General features: G+C 43.9%; 1 protein-coding gene across 2 annotated transcripts in view; it reads right to left on the bottom strand.

Annotated features, from left to right (window-relative positions):
* The window catches only part of RBPMS (RNA binding protein, mRNA processing factor), a 212163-nt gene that overhangs the window by 94945 nt on the left and 99392 nt on the right, over positions 1 to 17826 (bottom strand). For both annotated transcript variants that reach the window (XM_066574311.1, XM_066574310.1), the window contains exon 4: positions 16657 to 16719. In XM_066574311.1, the coding sequence (XP_066430408.1) occupies positions 16657 to 16719 (63 nt within the window). The remainder of the gene's footprint in view (positions 1 to 16656; positions 16720 to 17826) is intronic.

Here is a 17826-nt window from a genome sequence, read left to right as displayed (position 1 = left end):
GTAAGTAAAATAAGACATTCCCGGCAAATGAGCCCTAGCGCCTCTTTTAGGGCAAAAATTATTAGACAGGGCCTTCTTTTTGGAGAAATGTGGTATGTACTGCAGAGTGGTGCCACTAAAAAGTACAACTCAGCCCCAAAAAACAAGCCCTCATACATCTATGTCAATGAGTTATGGCTATTGCAATGCGACAAGGCAAATTGCTTGGTCCTTAACCTGTTAGTGACCAGCCTATGTGTGCCTTAAGCCACATTCCAGTTCTCGTTTTGATCTAAATATATGGCGAGAACAGATTTCTGATATGTGGAAATAAGAATTGAAAATAAGAATAATGGGTTTTCCGATGAAGGATATGAAATGCTAGAAGCAGAACACTCACTGACCCTGGCCATTGCAGTCCATGAGGCCCTCATCCACCAACATGACCTGAGAACATTCAGTGGACCATATGGTGGCACCAGCACCATTAATGTATGTTCCTACTAGGCTTCTGTGTAATTAGTGGTAACCTCACATCACACTACCTGCTCATTCTTTACTCCAGCACGCATAAACACCGGACTTCATCCTCCAAGTATTTTGCAATAAACAGTGAGTGTATTTCCATAAACGCTTCCAGGAAAGTAAAAAGCTCCCTATCTCAAGTCTACTCATTTATCCCGCAGCCTCCAGATTTCAATGTTTAGCGCAAAACAGCAAGAGCCCTCGCTAATGCTCAGGAGTATATAGTAAGCGCATCAACGAGCTCATCTAGTAAGATGAGATGCAGCGTGAGCGTTGCAGACGTTTGCAAAAATAGTTCAAAACGAGATTTAAATAGTTCAACACAATTAACCCCTTAATGACACGGCCTATTTTGGCGTTGAGGAGCAAACGATTTTTGGTATTTTTTCATCTCCATTTTTCAAAAGCCATAAGTTTTTTATTTTTACGTCTATGCCGCCGTATAAGGGCTTGTTTTTTGCGTGGCGAACTGTAGTTTTTATTGGTACCATTTTTTGGGTACATAGACTACATTGTAAAACTTTTATTATTTTTTTTATGATCGTAGGGAGAGAAAACGCATCAATTCTGCCAGAGATTTTTGCGGGTTTTTTTTAGAGCGTTAATTATGCAGCATAAATGACACACTACATTTTTTTTCTGCGGGTCGGTACGGTTACAACGGTACCAAAATTGTTATTTTTTTTTAGGTTTTTCCACTTTTCCACAATAAAAGCCCTTTTGGAAATTATTATTTTTTCTAAACTCACTGCATTTAAAGTCCTATAACTTTTTGTATTTTTTCATGGACAGAGCTCTGTGAGGGCTTATTTTTTGCGAGACGAGATGTAGTTTTTATTGCTACCATTTTGGGGTACATACGTTTTTTTAAATCACTTATTGGGTTTTTTGGGATGCAAAATGCTAAAAATTAGCATTTTGCCTCAGTTTTTTAGCGTTTTTTAAAAACGTTTTTTGCCGTGCAGGATAAAAAGCATGTTCAATTTATTGTACACATCGTTACGGACGCGTCAATACCTAACATGTGGGATTTTTTTTATGCTAATATAAGAGAAAGCATTAAAAAAGGATTTTTAAACTTTTTTTTTACATTTTTATTTTTTGATTTTTATTTTTCTCTTTTTTTTTTTTACACCATCTGTGTCCCTCTGAGGGACTTTCACCACAGTACTGCAGATCGCTGCGATAAGGCATGGCAGGACTACTCTCCCGCCATACCTTATCGCTTATTACAGCGATCTTAGGCTATGGCAATACAGGACGATGTTATCCCGAGAGCCGTCTGGTTGTCACAGAGGGAGCACGCTCCCTCTGTGAACCCTTACCCTGCCGCGATCTACTTAGATCGTGGCAGGGAAGGGGTTAACCTCTGGTGGGCCCAACTCTGATGTCATTCAGCTGAGAGCTGCCCCTGATTGGTCCCTGCGCTGAGCCAATCAGAGGCAGCACTCACTCACCCATTCATGAATTCATGAATGGGTGAGTGAGAGCTGCCTCTGATTGTTGAGAGCTGTGACCAATCAGAGGCAGCTCATTCAGCAGGCGGGGATTTTAAATCCCCACCTGCTGAATGCTACAGAAAGCAGTTCAGGAGAACTGAGGGCCAGACGCGGCTGAACTCCGGCTGCAGAGGAAAGGTGAGTATACATTTTTTTTTTATTTTTACACATTTTAGGATGATTTTCAGGTAAGGGCTTATATTTTTAAGCCCTTCCCGAAAATTCATCCCGCGCTCGCCGGCAGCCCATTGCTTTCAATGGAGCCGGCTGTATTGCCGGCTCCATTGAATTCAATGGTCAGTGCTCGTTTAATCGAGACAAGTACCGCGTGGTGCTCGTCTCGAGTAACGAGTACCTCGAACACCCCAATACTCGAACGAGCATGCTCGCTCATCTCTAATAATGATCAGGATTAGATTAATATCAAAACAGCAAATATATATTATTGCAACACATCACAATGTCCCACTATGGCCAAGCTCACACGAGCGGGTTGGGTTCCGAGTGCGGATATCCGCAGAAGACCTACAAATGATTGTGGAAACAAAAATTGCGTATGCATGCGGTTTTCTGAGCAGAAAACCCCGTGGAAACATCCTTCTATCACTCAGACGACCGCCCAGGCGACATTTCCTGTCGTGGTGAGAGCTGTTTTGAGAGCCTTCAGGATGGGTTAGGGCTCCTGTCCATGGGCGATTGTGCATTGCGTTACCCGCTGTGATAATCCGGCCGCGGGTAACGCACTGCACGCTTTCCATAGCGTTGCTATGGAAAGGGCAGCCCCCTGTCCACGAGTGAAGAATCATAGCGATTCTCCCCTCAAATCGTGGCATGCCGCGATTCTCCGCGGTGAGCCTATCTGTCAGATAGGCTCACCACAGAGAACGGTCAGTTCTCTCCCCTGCTCACGGGTGGCGGAAGATCGCTAGCAATATTCCGCCTCGCCCGTGGACAGGGGGCCTTACTGCTATCTAAGCTTGGCTGGTTTTATACTTTTTTTTTTGGTGTAAAACTGGCTTCTACCTCATTGAGGGTTTTTTTGCCTTCTTCTGGATCAACATTAAGAAATAGTATGTGCTGCTGAAAAAAGACTGTCCATCCAGTTCAGCCTTTGTTACTATGTAGTTGCAGAATTTTGGTAATGGGATTTGAACCGAAATTTTAAAAGTACAGTACAATGTATGCGAACCGGTTTGTAAGAAACCCCATTCACCCACAATGAAAACATCCGCTGTGGATTCTATCAATATTGTGGATTTTCAAACCCGCAGCACACTCCATTAGTTGCAGACAGGCTGTGGACTTTCACCACCGATTTCATTCATGGCAATGCAAGGAGTAAAATCCATGGCCGTTACTGCATCAAAGATGGCAATGAAATCAAGCAGTTTCCATTGCAGGCTTTCATGGTCTAAGTGTGCAAGTTGCCTTATGTGATCTTAGAAGCCCCATTAGGGATGACGAATGCTTAAATATGGCACTTTTTCAATTATCTATTGATTCTGGTGTATGACCAATCTGAAATGATTTTTGAATAGATGTTTTTGCTTTCTTGGCTTTACATAAATGAAGCATATGACCATATTATGGAGCAATATTTTACATATCAGTAATGCTGCTGTAGGCCCTATAGAAATGCAGTACCAAAAATGGCCTTTAGGGGACTTTTAAAAAAGTTTTGTAAAGAAATCTCCAGCAGGGAATGGGGTTCTGTTGCTAATTAATCAGCCAACACCTGGGTGGTTTTGGCTACAGAAGAGAAGTTCTGCTGATTTCTGTATCCATTAGCTGGTCCCCAAGAGCTCCAGTGAGGACCAAGCCTTGGTCTAGTGCCGCGCTCCTGCTGCCAACTTGGAGAGCCTTGAATCGGTTATGTGTAGACAGCTCTTAGAGTGACACCCTGGATGGGTATGAGATTGATGGGCACAGTGCTCTGTTAAGGCAGTAGGCCTGTGTGATAGATAGGTGCGAGTTCTGTTAGATAGTAGCCAGATGGCTAGGAAATAGTTTTCCTGCATGTACAACAATAAGAAGATTGCAATGTGTTTGGTGGAAATAAACATGGGAAGTACCAGTTTTTACTAAGATTCTGGTCTCGATGTCCCTTTGTACTGTGCTGCTACTAGAGATGAGCAAGTATACTCGCTAAGGGCAATTGCTCGAGCGAGAATTGCCCTTAGCGAGTACCTGCCCGCTCGAGAGAAAAGGTTCGGCTGCCGGCGGCGGACAGGGAGCTGCGGGGGAGAGCGGGGAGGAACGGAGGGGAGATCTCTCTCTCCCTCTCTCCTGCCCGCTCCCGCCTGCTGACTGCCGCTACTCACCGCTCCCCCGCGCCGGCACCTGAACCTTTTGTCTCGAGCGGGCAGGTACTCGCTAAGGGCAATGCTCGCTCGAGCAATTGCCCTTAGCGAGTATGCTCGCTCATCACTAGCTGCCACCCATCTGGTGGAGGAAAGATGTCCCATCAACTCAATACCCCCAGATTATCCCAGCCCCTATACAGTGTACTGTAGCTCATTCTGCTTGGGATTTGCTAGGGAAGCACGCAGCGGTCATTTTCTGACAGATTAATTCATAACTCATGAAAACTTGGTTGTATAGTTGTATTTTTTTCCTTCCTTTATTCCACTAGTGAGGATGACCACTAAATGTATCAGAGATCCAAAACTGATGAAAAACAGACACCCGATTACTGTAGCATCGTCTGTTCTCAACCATTCTTACAAATAAAAGAAAGAACCCTGCAGGCTATTGTAGAGCCAAACTCTCGGCCTCAAATGACTCATGACTCGACTGTCCATGTGCTGACAACAGAGAACGGAAGAGCAGTGACCTTGCCGTTACCCATCGCTGCCTATATAATTCTGAAATGTAAAATGTCAAGTTTTTGGCAAAATTGTATAAGGGAAAAAAATCTGTAACAAGTCCTATCTCCATATCTTTTATAGCATAATGCACTCTTATCTTTATCCGTTTAGCCGGGGCCGGGTCTCGGACACTTTATGGATCAGCCCTCTCCATGCGGTTCTGTGTATGGCTTCTTTCAGTTCAATCATTTGATATTTGCTTTCATACCGTGTTTCCCTGATAATATGACCTACCCAGATAATAAGCCATACCCTGATTTCCAGGGGTTATCGGGGGAGCTTGAAATAGAAGCCCTGCACTGAAAATAAGCCCTAGCTATACAACATTAAACAAACTCGCCTTGCAGGCGGCATCCCGGCCCCTCTTGCTGCTCTCCAGGCATGCCGGCATTCTTCCTTGTCGTCCTCCGTGCTGAAAGAGCATTTTCTTCCTGGTAACGTAGGTTGAATACCCCGCCTCCAGTGAGAGAATGCTGTGATTGGCTCAGGACCGTAGCCTCAGCCAATCACAGCCGGCGCTTGATGAACCAATCACAGCCATTCAATGAATGACATCATTACATAGAGAAGGAAAGAAACAATCCTATAACTCTAGTAGTGACCTACAATTCACAGCTAAGGAAAACCACAAAGAAACTCCACCATACCGTATACAAGGATGACTGCCAGAAAACCATATTCCCAGACCCTCCCCTTCTGTGTTACAGGCAAACCTCCAAATGTGAGGAACTTTATAACCAGGAGTGCATTTCCCTCTGACACACAAAAAGGAACTTATCCCTGTAATGTAAGGAGCTGCAAGACCTGCTCCCATATACTGACTGCGGACAGGATACGGATCCCCAACACACAGCAGGACTATAAGATCCCGGGGACATTCACATGTTTCATGTCCAATGTTGTGTACCTGATCCTGTGCAGCAAATGTCCTGTTGGGGGTCTCTATGTTGGAGAAACGGGACAAAAAACTTGAGAGGATGAGCTCTCATTGTTGCTCAATTAAACTGAGAAAGACAGAATTACCTGTGGCCGAGCACTTTTCTAGTCACGGACACAAAATGGAAGACATGAAAGTTATGATACTGAAAGGCAATTTCAAGTCACAAAGCCATGGAAGGGCTAAATTGTTCATGAGGATTCATGCTTGTCTGGGAAGTATGAGACATCTATAGCACAGATAACACTGCTGACCTGATGAGCCCCCTAACACTAATCCAGGGACCATAAAACCTTCACATCTTTATCAGTGGACTATTTAATTAAGTTTGTATTTCTGTGGTAGTTATTTTTAAGTGCAAATTAATGTTTGAGCCTTGTCATAAGTATGTGTGTATAAATATGCATGCCTTTGGATCTATTTCATTGAAGCCTGAAGAAGAACCCTGCATAGGTTTAAAAACTCACATGAACATCATGTATTTTTGTTAGCCATTAAAAGGTATCATATCTACAAGAGTACTGGGTTTCTCTTGCTGGGGACAATCAGATAATGAATTAGCTCACATTATGTGGCCCAAATAGGAGTCTGTTTCGTAATTTTGCCCTCCAATGAAAAATTTGTTTTGATGCGGTCTACGACTGTTTAATTTGTGATCTTGGCGGTCCAAGGAATTCATAGAAGTTTCCTCCAGCATCAAAGTTCGAAGACATCAATCTTCCACCGGTCCGTTTTCTTCAAGGTCCAACCTTTGCTGCTGCAAGTTGTGATTGGGAAGATCATTGCATTGACTATCCAAGATTTCATCACAATGCTCATGTCTTTGTTTTTCCAGACCTTATCCATACATTGCTTTGCGAACTAGCGAGATCCGTAGTTTTATTTTGGGTCCCTTTTCTGCATTGCAGTTGATTTTTGATCCAAGGAAGATGGAGCCTTGATCTGCTTGGATTTCTTCATTGTTGATTTTGACTTTTCCTGTACCGTTACCGCTGTTGTCATGATCTCAGTGTTCTTGATATTTAAGTGTAGGTTGCATCTTCACTTGCTTCTTTATCTTTTAGTATCAGTTGTTTAAGACCTTCCTGACTTTCTGCCACAAGGTTGTATCATCTCCATACCTGAGATGGTTGAGGTTTCTTCCATGGATCTCGACTCCGATGTTGGATTTGCCTAAATTGCATTGCTCAAGATCGCCTCTGCCTACAGGTTGAACAATGCAGGAGATCAGATGCGCCATTCCCGATTCTGAACCATTCCACGATACCGTAGGAGGTCCTGACCATAAGCCTCTCAGTTGGCATATAACGACTGTATAATACATGCACTCTAATGATCTCTAATCCCAACTGGTGGATTTTATTTCATACTAAAGCTAACAAGCCTATCCAACACATTTCATGAGTTTGTAAATGGCCAAACCCCCCCATGTGTTAGAGACTATTTCACTTTCTAGAATTGTGAAACTTCATGCGAGAATGTGCTGAGCATAAGGAAAACACCTGTAATCAATTGTGAGTAATATCCACATGAGCCAAGCCATAATTGCCTTCATGGAAAATAAGTGGATATTTGTAGAGTCAGATCTGAGAACAAATTAAATCCCCGAGCAGAGATTTTAGTAGAGAAGAAACTAGTGTCAAGGGAGAATTAACATTAGCGCATAATGGAGGTTATCACAATGAAATAAAAGAATCCTTCGTTATTACAACATGTGATGGAACAGAAAATCAGAAACACATAAAAGTCGAGTCCAGGCCGTTAGGCAGGCGGTAGGCTCCGTATTATGAATCAGTACAACACGGATATGCAAACGACCAAGTACATGAAGCGACCCTCTTAGGCCCCCTTCACATGAGCATAGTGTTTTTGCGGAACAAGCTATGCTTTTTTGCACGCACATTGGTGCATTTTACTGTACTTTTTGTGTCTACAAGGCATATTCATTTGGACGCGGAAAACAAAGACGCACCGATTGAAATGGCTAATTAGTCTTAATGAGTTCCTGACGTGTTCTTTTCCCAGCGCAATTACGCAGCGTTACACGGACCTCCTTGCATATTGCACACGCATTTGCGCATCCCCCATTGACGTCTATGGGGACCTTCGGTATAAAAATATGCTGAAAAATTGGGCATGCTGTATTTTTTTTTACATGACTGAAAAATACGCACCTGTGAACGAACGTATTGAAATCAATGCGTTCTATTCTTTGCGCATTGCGCATGCAAATTTTGCCCAGGTCAAGCCAGCCTTAGTCTGTACCTTATTGTAAGAAGCTCCCCTAATGGGTGGTGAAGGGATTGCCATGGCAATAGATCAGAGTTGAGATGAACGTAGCATGTCCAGAAGGGTTGGGTGTGATTGGCTACGCATGAGACAGAGAATTATTGCTGCATCACAGGAAGTGGGGCGGTGCAGCCTCGGACAGAGAGCAGGAGGTAGCAGCTCACAGGGTCTCCACATTAGAGAAATGTCACAGTAGGGGCAGGCGACACAGGAATCGTGGGACGATGTGGACACCGGGCTTTAAAAAAAAAAAAAAAAAAAAAATATATTATATATATATATATATATATATATATATATATATATATATATATATATATATAATTTTTTTTTTTTTTTAAACAAACTTAGCGATTAAGTTGGCCATAGAAGCAATATGCGATTATTCAGAAACAGACAACCTAGCTGACTCTAAGAGTAGGCTGCACTAATGTGAATGGGGTATGGTAACAACAAAGATCAGCACCACAGTTCCACTGTAGAACACATGGTAGTACCACTGAATGTTTCAATGGCGGTCGCCTGCACACAGCTTCTGGCGCGTTTTGGAGCTGCGCTTCTCAAACATCGGCTGCCTCCTTTCTTATGCAGCTGTCCATCTCTAACCGGCACAGATTCTCTAGGACATGCCCTCCGTGGCTCCCCAAGCTGACTCTTCACTCCATTGGTAGCTCTGTCTCTCAGCAATTCAGTCTATCTTAAGGCTCAGTACCACTGGAATTGCTCTCCAGCTTGCAGCTCTCTAGGATCTCAGGTCCGCCAGATTTCCCACCTGACTGTTGCAAATCAATGGGAAGTCATACACAACACTCCATAGAGAAATACACAAACTGCAGTAATGTATGATGGCCTGTAGAGGTCACCCCTATACTATGCAAATTATATAACTATAGGAACCATAACAGAGTTCATTACAGCACAAACTTGAACCTGGACTCCTTCCTTACAGAAAACGCCTGTGCAGAGGACATTGTAGACAACACGGTGTGCGACCAAAGTGTGGAGAAAGGCTATGCATCAGCTATAACAGCACTGCGGCATGAGAGGAGGAGCAGCATAGAAATTCTGCATATCAGGTACTGCTGCTTGTCTGTTGCTGTTTCCAGGAGGCATTACTGGGAGTGATAGTCTGCAGGAGGCCAGCTGCAGATTTAAGGAGCTAGCATCTGCAAGGAGCAACAGCTGAAGAATTCAATGCAGATTTGTTTACGCCCCGGGACAGACCAAGCCGGAGACATCCTACAGGTCAACGGATTCAGAACCGCCAATGGAATCGTTCAAATTATGTATCTTTGTCAACTGGTTATTAACTAGAGATGAGCGAGCATACTTGCTAAGGACAATTACTCGATCGAGCATTGTCCTTAGCGAGTATCTCCCGGCTCGGCAGAGAAGGTTCGGGTGCCGCCGCAGGTGACAGGTGAGTTGCGGCAGTGAGCAGAAGGGAGCGGGGGGGTGGGGGGGGGGTGGGGAGGGGGGGGGGAAGGAGAGATAGATCTCCCCTCCGTTCCTCCCCGCTCTCCTCCGCCGCTCCCCGCATGCCGCCGGCAGCTGAATCTTTGCTCCCGAGCGGGCAGGTGCTCGCTAAGGGCAATACTCGATCGAGCAATTGCCCTTAGCGAGTATGCTCGCTCATCTCTATTATTAACCTTTTCCAATCCAATTTCCAACCAGCAGCACACTCCTCAGCTCTCATTTATTTTGGGTGGGAAAGTGGGTTATAGATTCCTTGGAATTTCTCAACAGAAATACATAAAAATGATCCGTTATGACGAAATTTATTAGCTTTTTTGGAAAATGAAACATGAGTTATAAGTGTGTCACATCGGGAACATCATTTGTAATAATCATGTAAATATATGTATATCAGAGCTCTGTTCTGCATAATGCAATATACATATGCAGAACAGCCTCTGACATCCGTGCTCTGTCCTGCATAGTGTTAGAAATGTGTCAGACCTCGCCCAACATGGGAGCTATATAGGGAAATCTTAACATACTGCATATATGTTATCACAATTTCAGCGTTTCCCTCAAACCAACTTTTAAATTCTTTCTTAAAAATCCTTTTACCTTGCCATCATTTCTGCACCCAAATCATCTTACAAAGAACTTCTTTTACTATCGCCCAACTGTAGAGTTTTTCATATTTTAAGCAAAAGGTCTGACAAAAACGGTTATATACAATGCAATCGTACGTGCAATCCAAAGTAAGCCAAAAAATAGAAGCAACTGTTCCTACACTTATCACCTAGTTGTTGAACTCCATAAAAGGACCTTTTAAAGGGTCCTCTAATGTTTTATATGTAATGCCGCTAATTGCTTGCAGCTAAAAAATGGTCTACGCTGCAGATATGATATTGACCCCCCAGGACCCCCCACCCTCTCCTAAACAGTAGATTCTAAACTTTCTATAGACTTTGTAGATTGTACTTTTACATTTCCCTTACCATATATTGGTCAAGCATCATCAGGAATTTAGGAGTCACACAGAGGATTTACAATTAGAATTTAGTGCTTTACATTAATATAGCACCTTAAAGGGGTTGTCTCGCAGCAGCAAGTGGGGTTATACACTTCTGTATGGCCATATTAATGCACTTTGTAATGTACATCGTGCATTAAATATGAGCCATACAGAAGTTATTCACTTACCTGCTCCGTTGCTAGCGTCCCCGTCGCCATGGCTCCGTCTAATTTCGCTGTCTTCTTGCTTTTTTAGACGCGCTTGCGCTGTGCGGTCTTCTGCCTGGTGAATGGGGCCGCTCGTGCCGGAGAGCTGGTCATCGTAGCTCCGCCCCGTCACGTGTGCCGATTCCAGCCAATCAGGAGGCTGGAATTGGCAATGGACCGCACAGAGCCCATGGTGCACCATGGGAGAAGACCCGCGGTGCATCGTGGGTGAAGATCCCGGCGGCCATCTTGGTGAAGGAAGAAGAAGGAAGACGTCGCAGAGCGGGGATTCGGGTAAGTAATAAAAAAATTGCACCATGGGAGAAAACCGCAGTGCATCCCTGGGAAAGGACCGGCGGCCATCTTAGGCAGAAGATTTTTAAAACTTCATATTTCGTCGGATCGGTGAGTAGCAAGCGGCTTAAAAACCGCTTTAAATTGCTATTTTATGCCAGGGGGGTGACAGGGGTAATGGGGTAAAGTAAAATTTTGATGTTTGCCGCGAGACAACCCCTTTAACCCTTGCAGCTTTTTTGTTAGTTTGTTTGAACGCTAAATAGGTCTTGAGCCTATAGAAGTTTATAACACAAATTTACTAGTAAGTCATTTCAATTCTAAGTGTAGTGGCCCAGAGTTAGTGGGGCCCCGCCAGAATGTTCCCTGTCTGTCTCGTGTTAATGTCTTGTCAGTGTCTTGTGCATCAAAGTATGTTTATTGAATGTTCGCAGGCATGAAACAGGTAATGTCTGGGTCATGTCTGGAAAATGTAACGTTTTGTATGTATCGTTTGTGGTTACGTGATGATGATATATGTATGTGTTTGCAAGAATGCAAGAGAAGGAGAAAGAGAAAAGGAGGGAAAAAGAGAAGAAGTTGGTCAAAGAGTGAGTGTGTCGCTCCGGAACTGCAGAGAGACTGTCGGATCGGTGTGTGTGTAGAGAACATGGAGGAGGCCCAGCGACTTCCTTATGCTCAGCCTGGGCCCGTTCCACCCAGGAATCCTCGGTGCTTCTGCTGAGGGCTGGGAGAGGAGAACTGCTTCATAGCGAGGAGAGAGAGAGTGTGAGTGTTTACCGGGAGAGAAATCTTACAGATAACTTAGACTGTGGATTGTATGAATGCCCCAAGAATCCTCCCGGTTACACCGTGATGACTTGTTTTCTGTACAAGACTGTTAATTTGGATCTAAGTTCAAGAGTTTCAGTAAACGAATAGAATTGACCGTTTCCGGTTCTTGTTCAGAAATTACCCTGTGTGTGGACTACTTTATTACATCTGTGAGATCCGCCACAGAGGACGGAATGGTCGCGTCACGAGTGACAACTGGACTTATGGTAACCCCGGTTATTACCCCTGTGATCTCCCCTGGCAGTAACGTGGTCAGCTCCCGAGCTGCCCTTAGTGGGAGGAGAAGGTAGAGCCACCCGTGACAAGGTCTTTCTGTATCCCACTGTCTCCTCAGCTGTGGGCCTGCTCCTCGGACGCTGCATAAGGAAGTATGCATAATTAGATGTATGGTGTGTGTAAGAGCAATGTGAGACACCATGGTCCAGGTCCTCAGCTGCTGTCTAAACAAGCTTTATTTCCTTGACTGTGTGCCCTCAACCTGCTTACTGTATTTTATAACTTAATATACCGGTACTAGTCTCACATACAATTAGATGGAAACCAAAAAGGTTATCAAGTCACAAAGGGGAGAGAAGAGAAAAGGAATAAAATAGAAGGTGCACCTCATGCTAGTCCTTCGAAGTTCTGCATAGAATACAAGGAGATTAGGCTCACAATAATTCATTTCAGAGCACAGTGATGATTATTGTTGATCGATTATTGAAATATTCGGTTCAGGAGTACCCATCCAGATCTAAAAAATAAAGCTGACTCCGACTCCCATTAAACTCCATGGAAATTAAAATTCTGCTTCACTAATATGTGTGTGTGTGTCTCAGTTATTAGCACTGCTGCCTTTCAGTGCTGGAGTCCCATGTTCAATTCCCATCAAGGAGAACATCTGCATGGACTTTGAAAAAAACTCCATATAGAGTCCTTGGTCAGGTCTGACCCTATGGCTCAAGAACTGCCAGGCAGCAGTGCTAACAAGTGAGCCACCATAACTGTCCTTTCTGCTACAGAGAAGGAGAACAACAGAAAGAATACACACAAAGAACACAACACCATCAAGATGTTGACCTTGGACAGATTTGAACCTAGAACTTTAACACTGCAAGGCAGCAGCACTGACAGCTGAGCCACCACACCAGTCCTTTCTGCTCTGGGGGAGGGTAGGAGGAGAATAAATACAAAGAACATACCATCTAAATATTGCCTTTGGGCAGATTTAAACTTAGAAGTTCAATACTGCAAGGCAGCAGCTCTAACAACTGAGCCACCACACCCGACTTTCTCCTGCAGAGGGGGAGAACAGGAGGAATAAAACAAAAACATATAAACAGCATCCAGATGTTGCCCTTTGACAAATTTGAACCTAGAACTCCAGAACTGCAAGATAGTAGTGCTAACCACTATTGCCCATCTTTATCAGCCGGGTGATAAAATCATCCCAATTTTCACAAAATCGAACCAGGTTGGTTTTGTACTGATTTTTGGCAAAAACCGTGGTCTGTTAATAGGGACAGATATTCTACAGAGGATATACTTCTCCTGCTCTGAAAGCTTGTAGACCAGCTGAGAACGTAAACGGGGTTATATTGGATGGAGCAGAGAGAGAATCTGCATCATGTTTATATGCCTATTAGTATTGTGGTCTGTACATTGGGAGAGAGGATATTTCTGCTGCTGTCCATGTATATAGCAGCAAAGTAGATTGAGAATAAGATAATCATCCTTTTGTTTTTCTTCCATCTCCTACATTTCTGCTTCTCCTCCTACTCCTTATACTTCTTCTCCTTCACTTTCTTCTTCTCCCATCTCAGGAGGAGAAGGAGGAAGAAGATGAAGAAGGAAGAACAAGTATAATGACTCAGTCAATAACGGTTGCCTTGCAGTGTCGGGGTCCTAGGTTCAAAGCGGTCCAAGGACAACACTTGCCTGGACTTCTCTCTTTGGTGTTCTCCATCTCCTCCTCCAGAAAAGGAAGACCAAGCATGGCGACTCTATTAGTGCTGCTTTGCAGTCCCGGAGTTCTCTGTTCTAATCTCACCAATGCCAACATCTGGATGGGGTTTTTCTGTTCTGTGTGCTTATTCTTGTTCTCCTCCTCAGGAGCAGGACAGACACATATGGTGGCTCAGTTGTTAGTGCTACTGCCTTGCCATGCTGGATTTGTTGGTTCAAATCTGATCAATAGCCACATCTACAGGGAGATTTTCAAAGTCCATACAGATATTATTGTTCAGGGGATTTGAACAATGAAAGGCAACAATGCTACCAACTCAGCCACATTCATTGAAAAAGTACACACACCTCCCTTCCTCCTTTGCTTTTATTTGTAATGCGATTTTCGGGATGACCAGATCCAATTTTGCAAAAATTGGCCCAATTTTATTGCCCAGCCCATCACAACGAGCAACAGTAGTGCTGATTATATTCGGCATCTGGTGAAGTAGCAGCAATAAACTTTAAAGGACATTCTGATATTTGATAACATCATTTAAAGGGGTTGTCCCGCGCCAAAACGGGGGTTTTTTTTTTTCAATAGCCCCCCCGTTCGGCGCGAGACAAACCCGATGCATGTGTTGAAAAAAAAAAACGGATAGTACTTACCCGAATCCCCGCGCTCTGGTGACTTCTTACCTACCTTGCGAAGATGGCCGCCGGGATCTTCACCCTTGGTGGACCGCAGGTCTTCTGTGCGGTCCATTGCCGATTCCAGCCTCCTGATTGGCTGGAATCGGCACACGTGACGGGGCGGAGCTACGAGGAGCAGCTCTCCAGCACGAGCAGCCCCATTCAACACGGAGAAGACCGGACTGCGCAAGCGCGTCTAATCGGGCGATTAGACGCTGAAAATTAGACGGCACCATGGAGACGGGGACGCTAGCAACGGAGCAGGTAAGTGAATAACTTCTGTATGGCTCATAATTAATGCACAATGTACATTACAAAGTGCATTAATATGGCCATACAGAAGTGTATACCCCAACTTTGTTTCGCGGGACAACCCCTTTAACCATTTCATCTGGAACGGTACTAATGGGGTCATACTTGTACTGATCGGTACTAATGGGGTCATACTTGTACTGATCGGTACTAATGGGGTCATACTTGTACTGATCGGTGAATGTTGAAACTACATTTACATTTTGATCTATTTATGTGACCAACATGGTTTATTTTGTATACAGAATCCTTCAAGGAACTTCTGAGGTTAGCATAACCTTGTGTGATAAAGATCCTCCACTTCACATGAGGTTCAATGTCTGCCATGTTCCCATGGGCGATGTTTCAGTCTCAGTTCCATCCAATGCGGAAATAGAAAGAACTCAGGAAACTTTCACACAAGCGATCGGGATCATCTGACTCAGTGATGCTCTTAGAAGGAAAGTATTGTGTTGATGGTCATGTGATCCCTCTACACTTTGTTTTTCCCGTACACATACAAAAGTGCACGTTTGTTTCCAGACAATAAACCATAAAGCTCTAGGAATCCATCTTTGAGGGCACTGCAAATAGGCCTAGCATGAATAGATCTGTCTCAGATAACTTCGGAGGGAACATTTTTCTTTACAACAAGAGTGGTAAAACTGTGGAGCGCATTTCTAAGAGTCATAAGTGGCTGATAGGGCAGGAAGTAGACAGCTCCATGCACTGCATAGTGGTCCAGGTTGGTACTGCAGGCTGAGTCCCATTCACTTCAATGGTGCTCAACCTGTAGTACCAACCAGGCACTGTGAGCTTTCTGCTTCCTGCAGCAAAACATCTAGAAGTCTGACAAGCCGTTTAAGTATTCCTTAAAATATTACTATTTCACGTTACGATCAAGGTACTATGTCTGATGAAACATTATACTGCATATGTCCTTGAAATTGATCTGTTTTCTCGGATACTGCATATATCACTGTGATTACTGTGTCCCTCTATAACCTTTACTTATCTTAAAGGTACTAAGAGAGTTTAAAAGGGCGACTAACATTTCAGACAACTTCTGCTCATCTAAGAGCTTGTGTTCGTCTCATAATTCATGTAATATACTTGCATTAAAGATGCTGTTGCTTCACCATATTAAATCACATTTGAAGTGTCTGCCACTAGGGGTCTCCCTTCTAGCTTCTCTGGAATCCACTCTGTCATTATGTACAGAGCTTCCATAGTAACAAGGACACAGGGATGTTTCCACAGCAACAGGAGGAGAGGCTATCTTCACAGGCAGCTCACTTATACTCAGAGGCTGCAGACTGACAGATTTGCAGACACTGTGATAACGATCTCAACAGTCTCTGCCTCTACTGCTATTATAGTGGATGTACTAATTATTTAGCCAAAATGTCTCTAAATGCCTTATCATCATGAGAAAGCAGAGTAATGGTCATTCAGATATTGCTTCCATTCTGGTTGGACCAGACATTTTAATGCAGCACGGAAAGTCAGGACAAGGACATCAGGACATGAACTTCTGGCAGAAATCTAGGCTTGCTACACACCCGCTCCCTGAAAGTGGATTGCAAGCAGCAGAGCAAGAGACAAATGACCAAAAACAGGGTGCAAATAGCAGGAAATTAAGGTAAGGAGAACCTGATGTATTTTAGAAAACCCAGGTACTCTTTAAGACGACCTACATTTGGTGACAACAACTATTCCTTTGGAAATAAACTTGTCCAATTTTATTTAATCTTTTCTAACTAGATAATTAATAAAAGCTTTCAAGAATTCTAATTAGATTTGAGATGCAAATATCGGATAGGTGATATCAGGAGGCACGAGTACTACTCACATTTAATGCGTTCTTGGCAGCTTCTGCTTCTGATCTGCTATCAAAACTTACAAAACCAACAGGCTGTGGAGTAGAAAAAAACAACATTGAAGTGTGTTGAGGTCAACTGTTATTTATGCACCAAACTTATTGATAAAAGGCAGCACAGCTACGCTAAATGCAGGCATGCACAACATGTGGCCCGGAGGCCACTTGTGTACCACAATGCCATTCTGTGTGGCCTCAATCACCTGGACACAAATATCTGTGCATGTCTACTTACATGTAGTTTCCATGTTAGGGTGAAGAGGAGTGACATAGCAGGGCAACAGGAACAGACAAGTACTAAGGGTGCACTGTATAGCCATGTCTGGTTTCCCTATATATTAGGACAAGTACTAAGGGTGCACTGTGTAGCCATGTCTGGTCCCCTATATTTTAGGACAAGTACTAAGGGTGCACTGTGTAGCCATGTCTGGGTGCCTATATATTAGGACAAGTACTAAGGGTGCCCTGTGTAGTCATGTCTGGTCCCCTATATATTAGGACAAGTACTAAGGGTGCCCTGTGTAGCCATGTCTGGGTGCCTATATATTAGGACAAGTACTAAGGGTGCCCTGTGTAGTCATGTCTGGGTCCACTATATATTAGGACAAGTACTAAGGGTGCCCTGTGTGGCCATGTCTGGGTCCACTATATATTAGGACAAGTACTAATGGTGCCCTGTGTAGCCATGTCTGGTCCCCAATATATTAGGACAAGTACTAAGGGTGCCCTGTGTAGTCATGTCTGGGTGCCTATATATTAGGACAAGTACTAAGGGTGCCCTGTGTAGTCATGTCTGGGTCCACTATATATTAGGACAAGTACTAAGGGTGCCCTGTGTGGCCATGTCTGGGTCCACTATATATTAGGACAAGTACTAATGGTGCCCTGTGTAGCCATGTCTGGGTCCCCTACATATTAGGACAAGTACTAAGGGTGCCCTGTGTAGTCATGTCTGGTCCCCTATATATTAGGACAAGTACTAAGGGTGCACTGTGTAGCCATGTCTGGTCCCTATATATTAGGACAAGTACTAAGGGTGCACTGTGTAGCCATGTCTGGGTGCCTATATATTAGGACAAGTACTAAGGGTGCACTGTGTAGCCATGTCTGGGTGCCTATATATTAGGACAAGTACTAAGGGTG

This window comes from Eleutherodactylus coqui, chromosome 7, assembly GCF_035609145.1.
Source record: "Eleutherodactylus coqui strain aEleCoq1 chromosome 7, aEleCoq1.hap1, whole genome shotgun sequence".
Taxonomy (NCBI): domain Eukaryota; kingdom Metazoa; phylum Chordata; class Amphibia; order Anura; family Eleutherodactylidae; genus Eleutherodactylus; species Eleutherodactylus coqui.
Note: the sequence above shows the minus strand (reverse complement) of the source record. Positions and strands in the feature narration are given on the sequence as shown.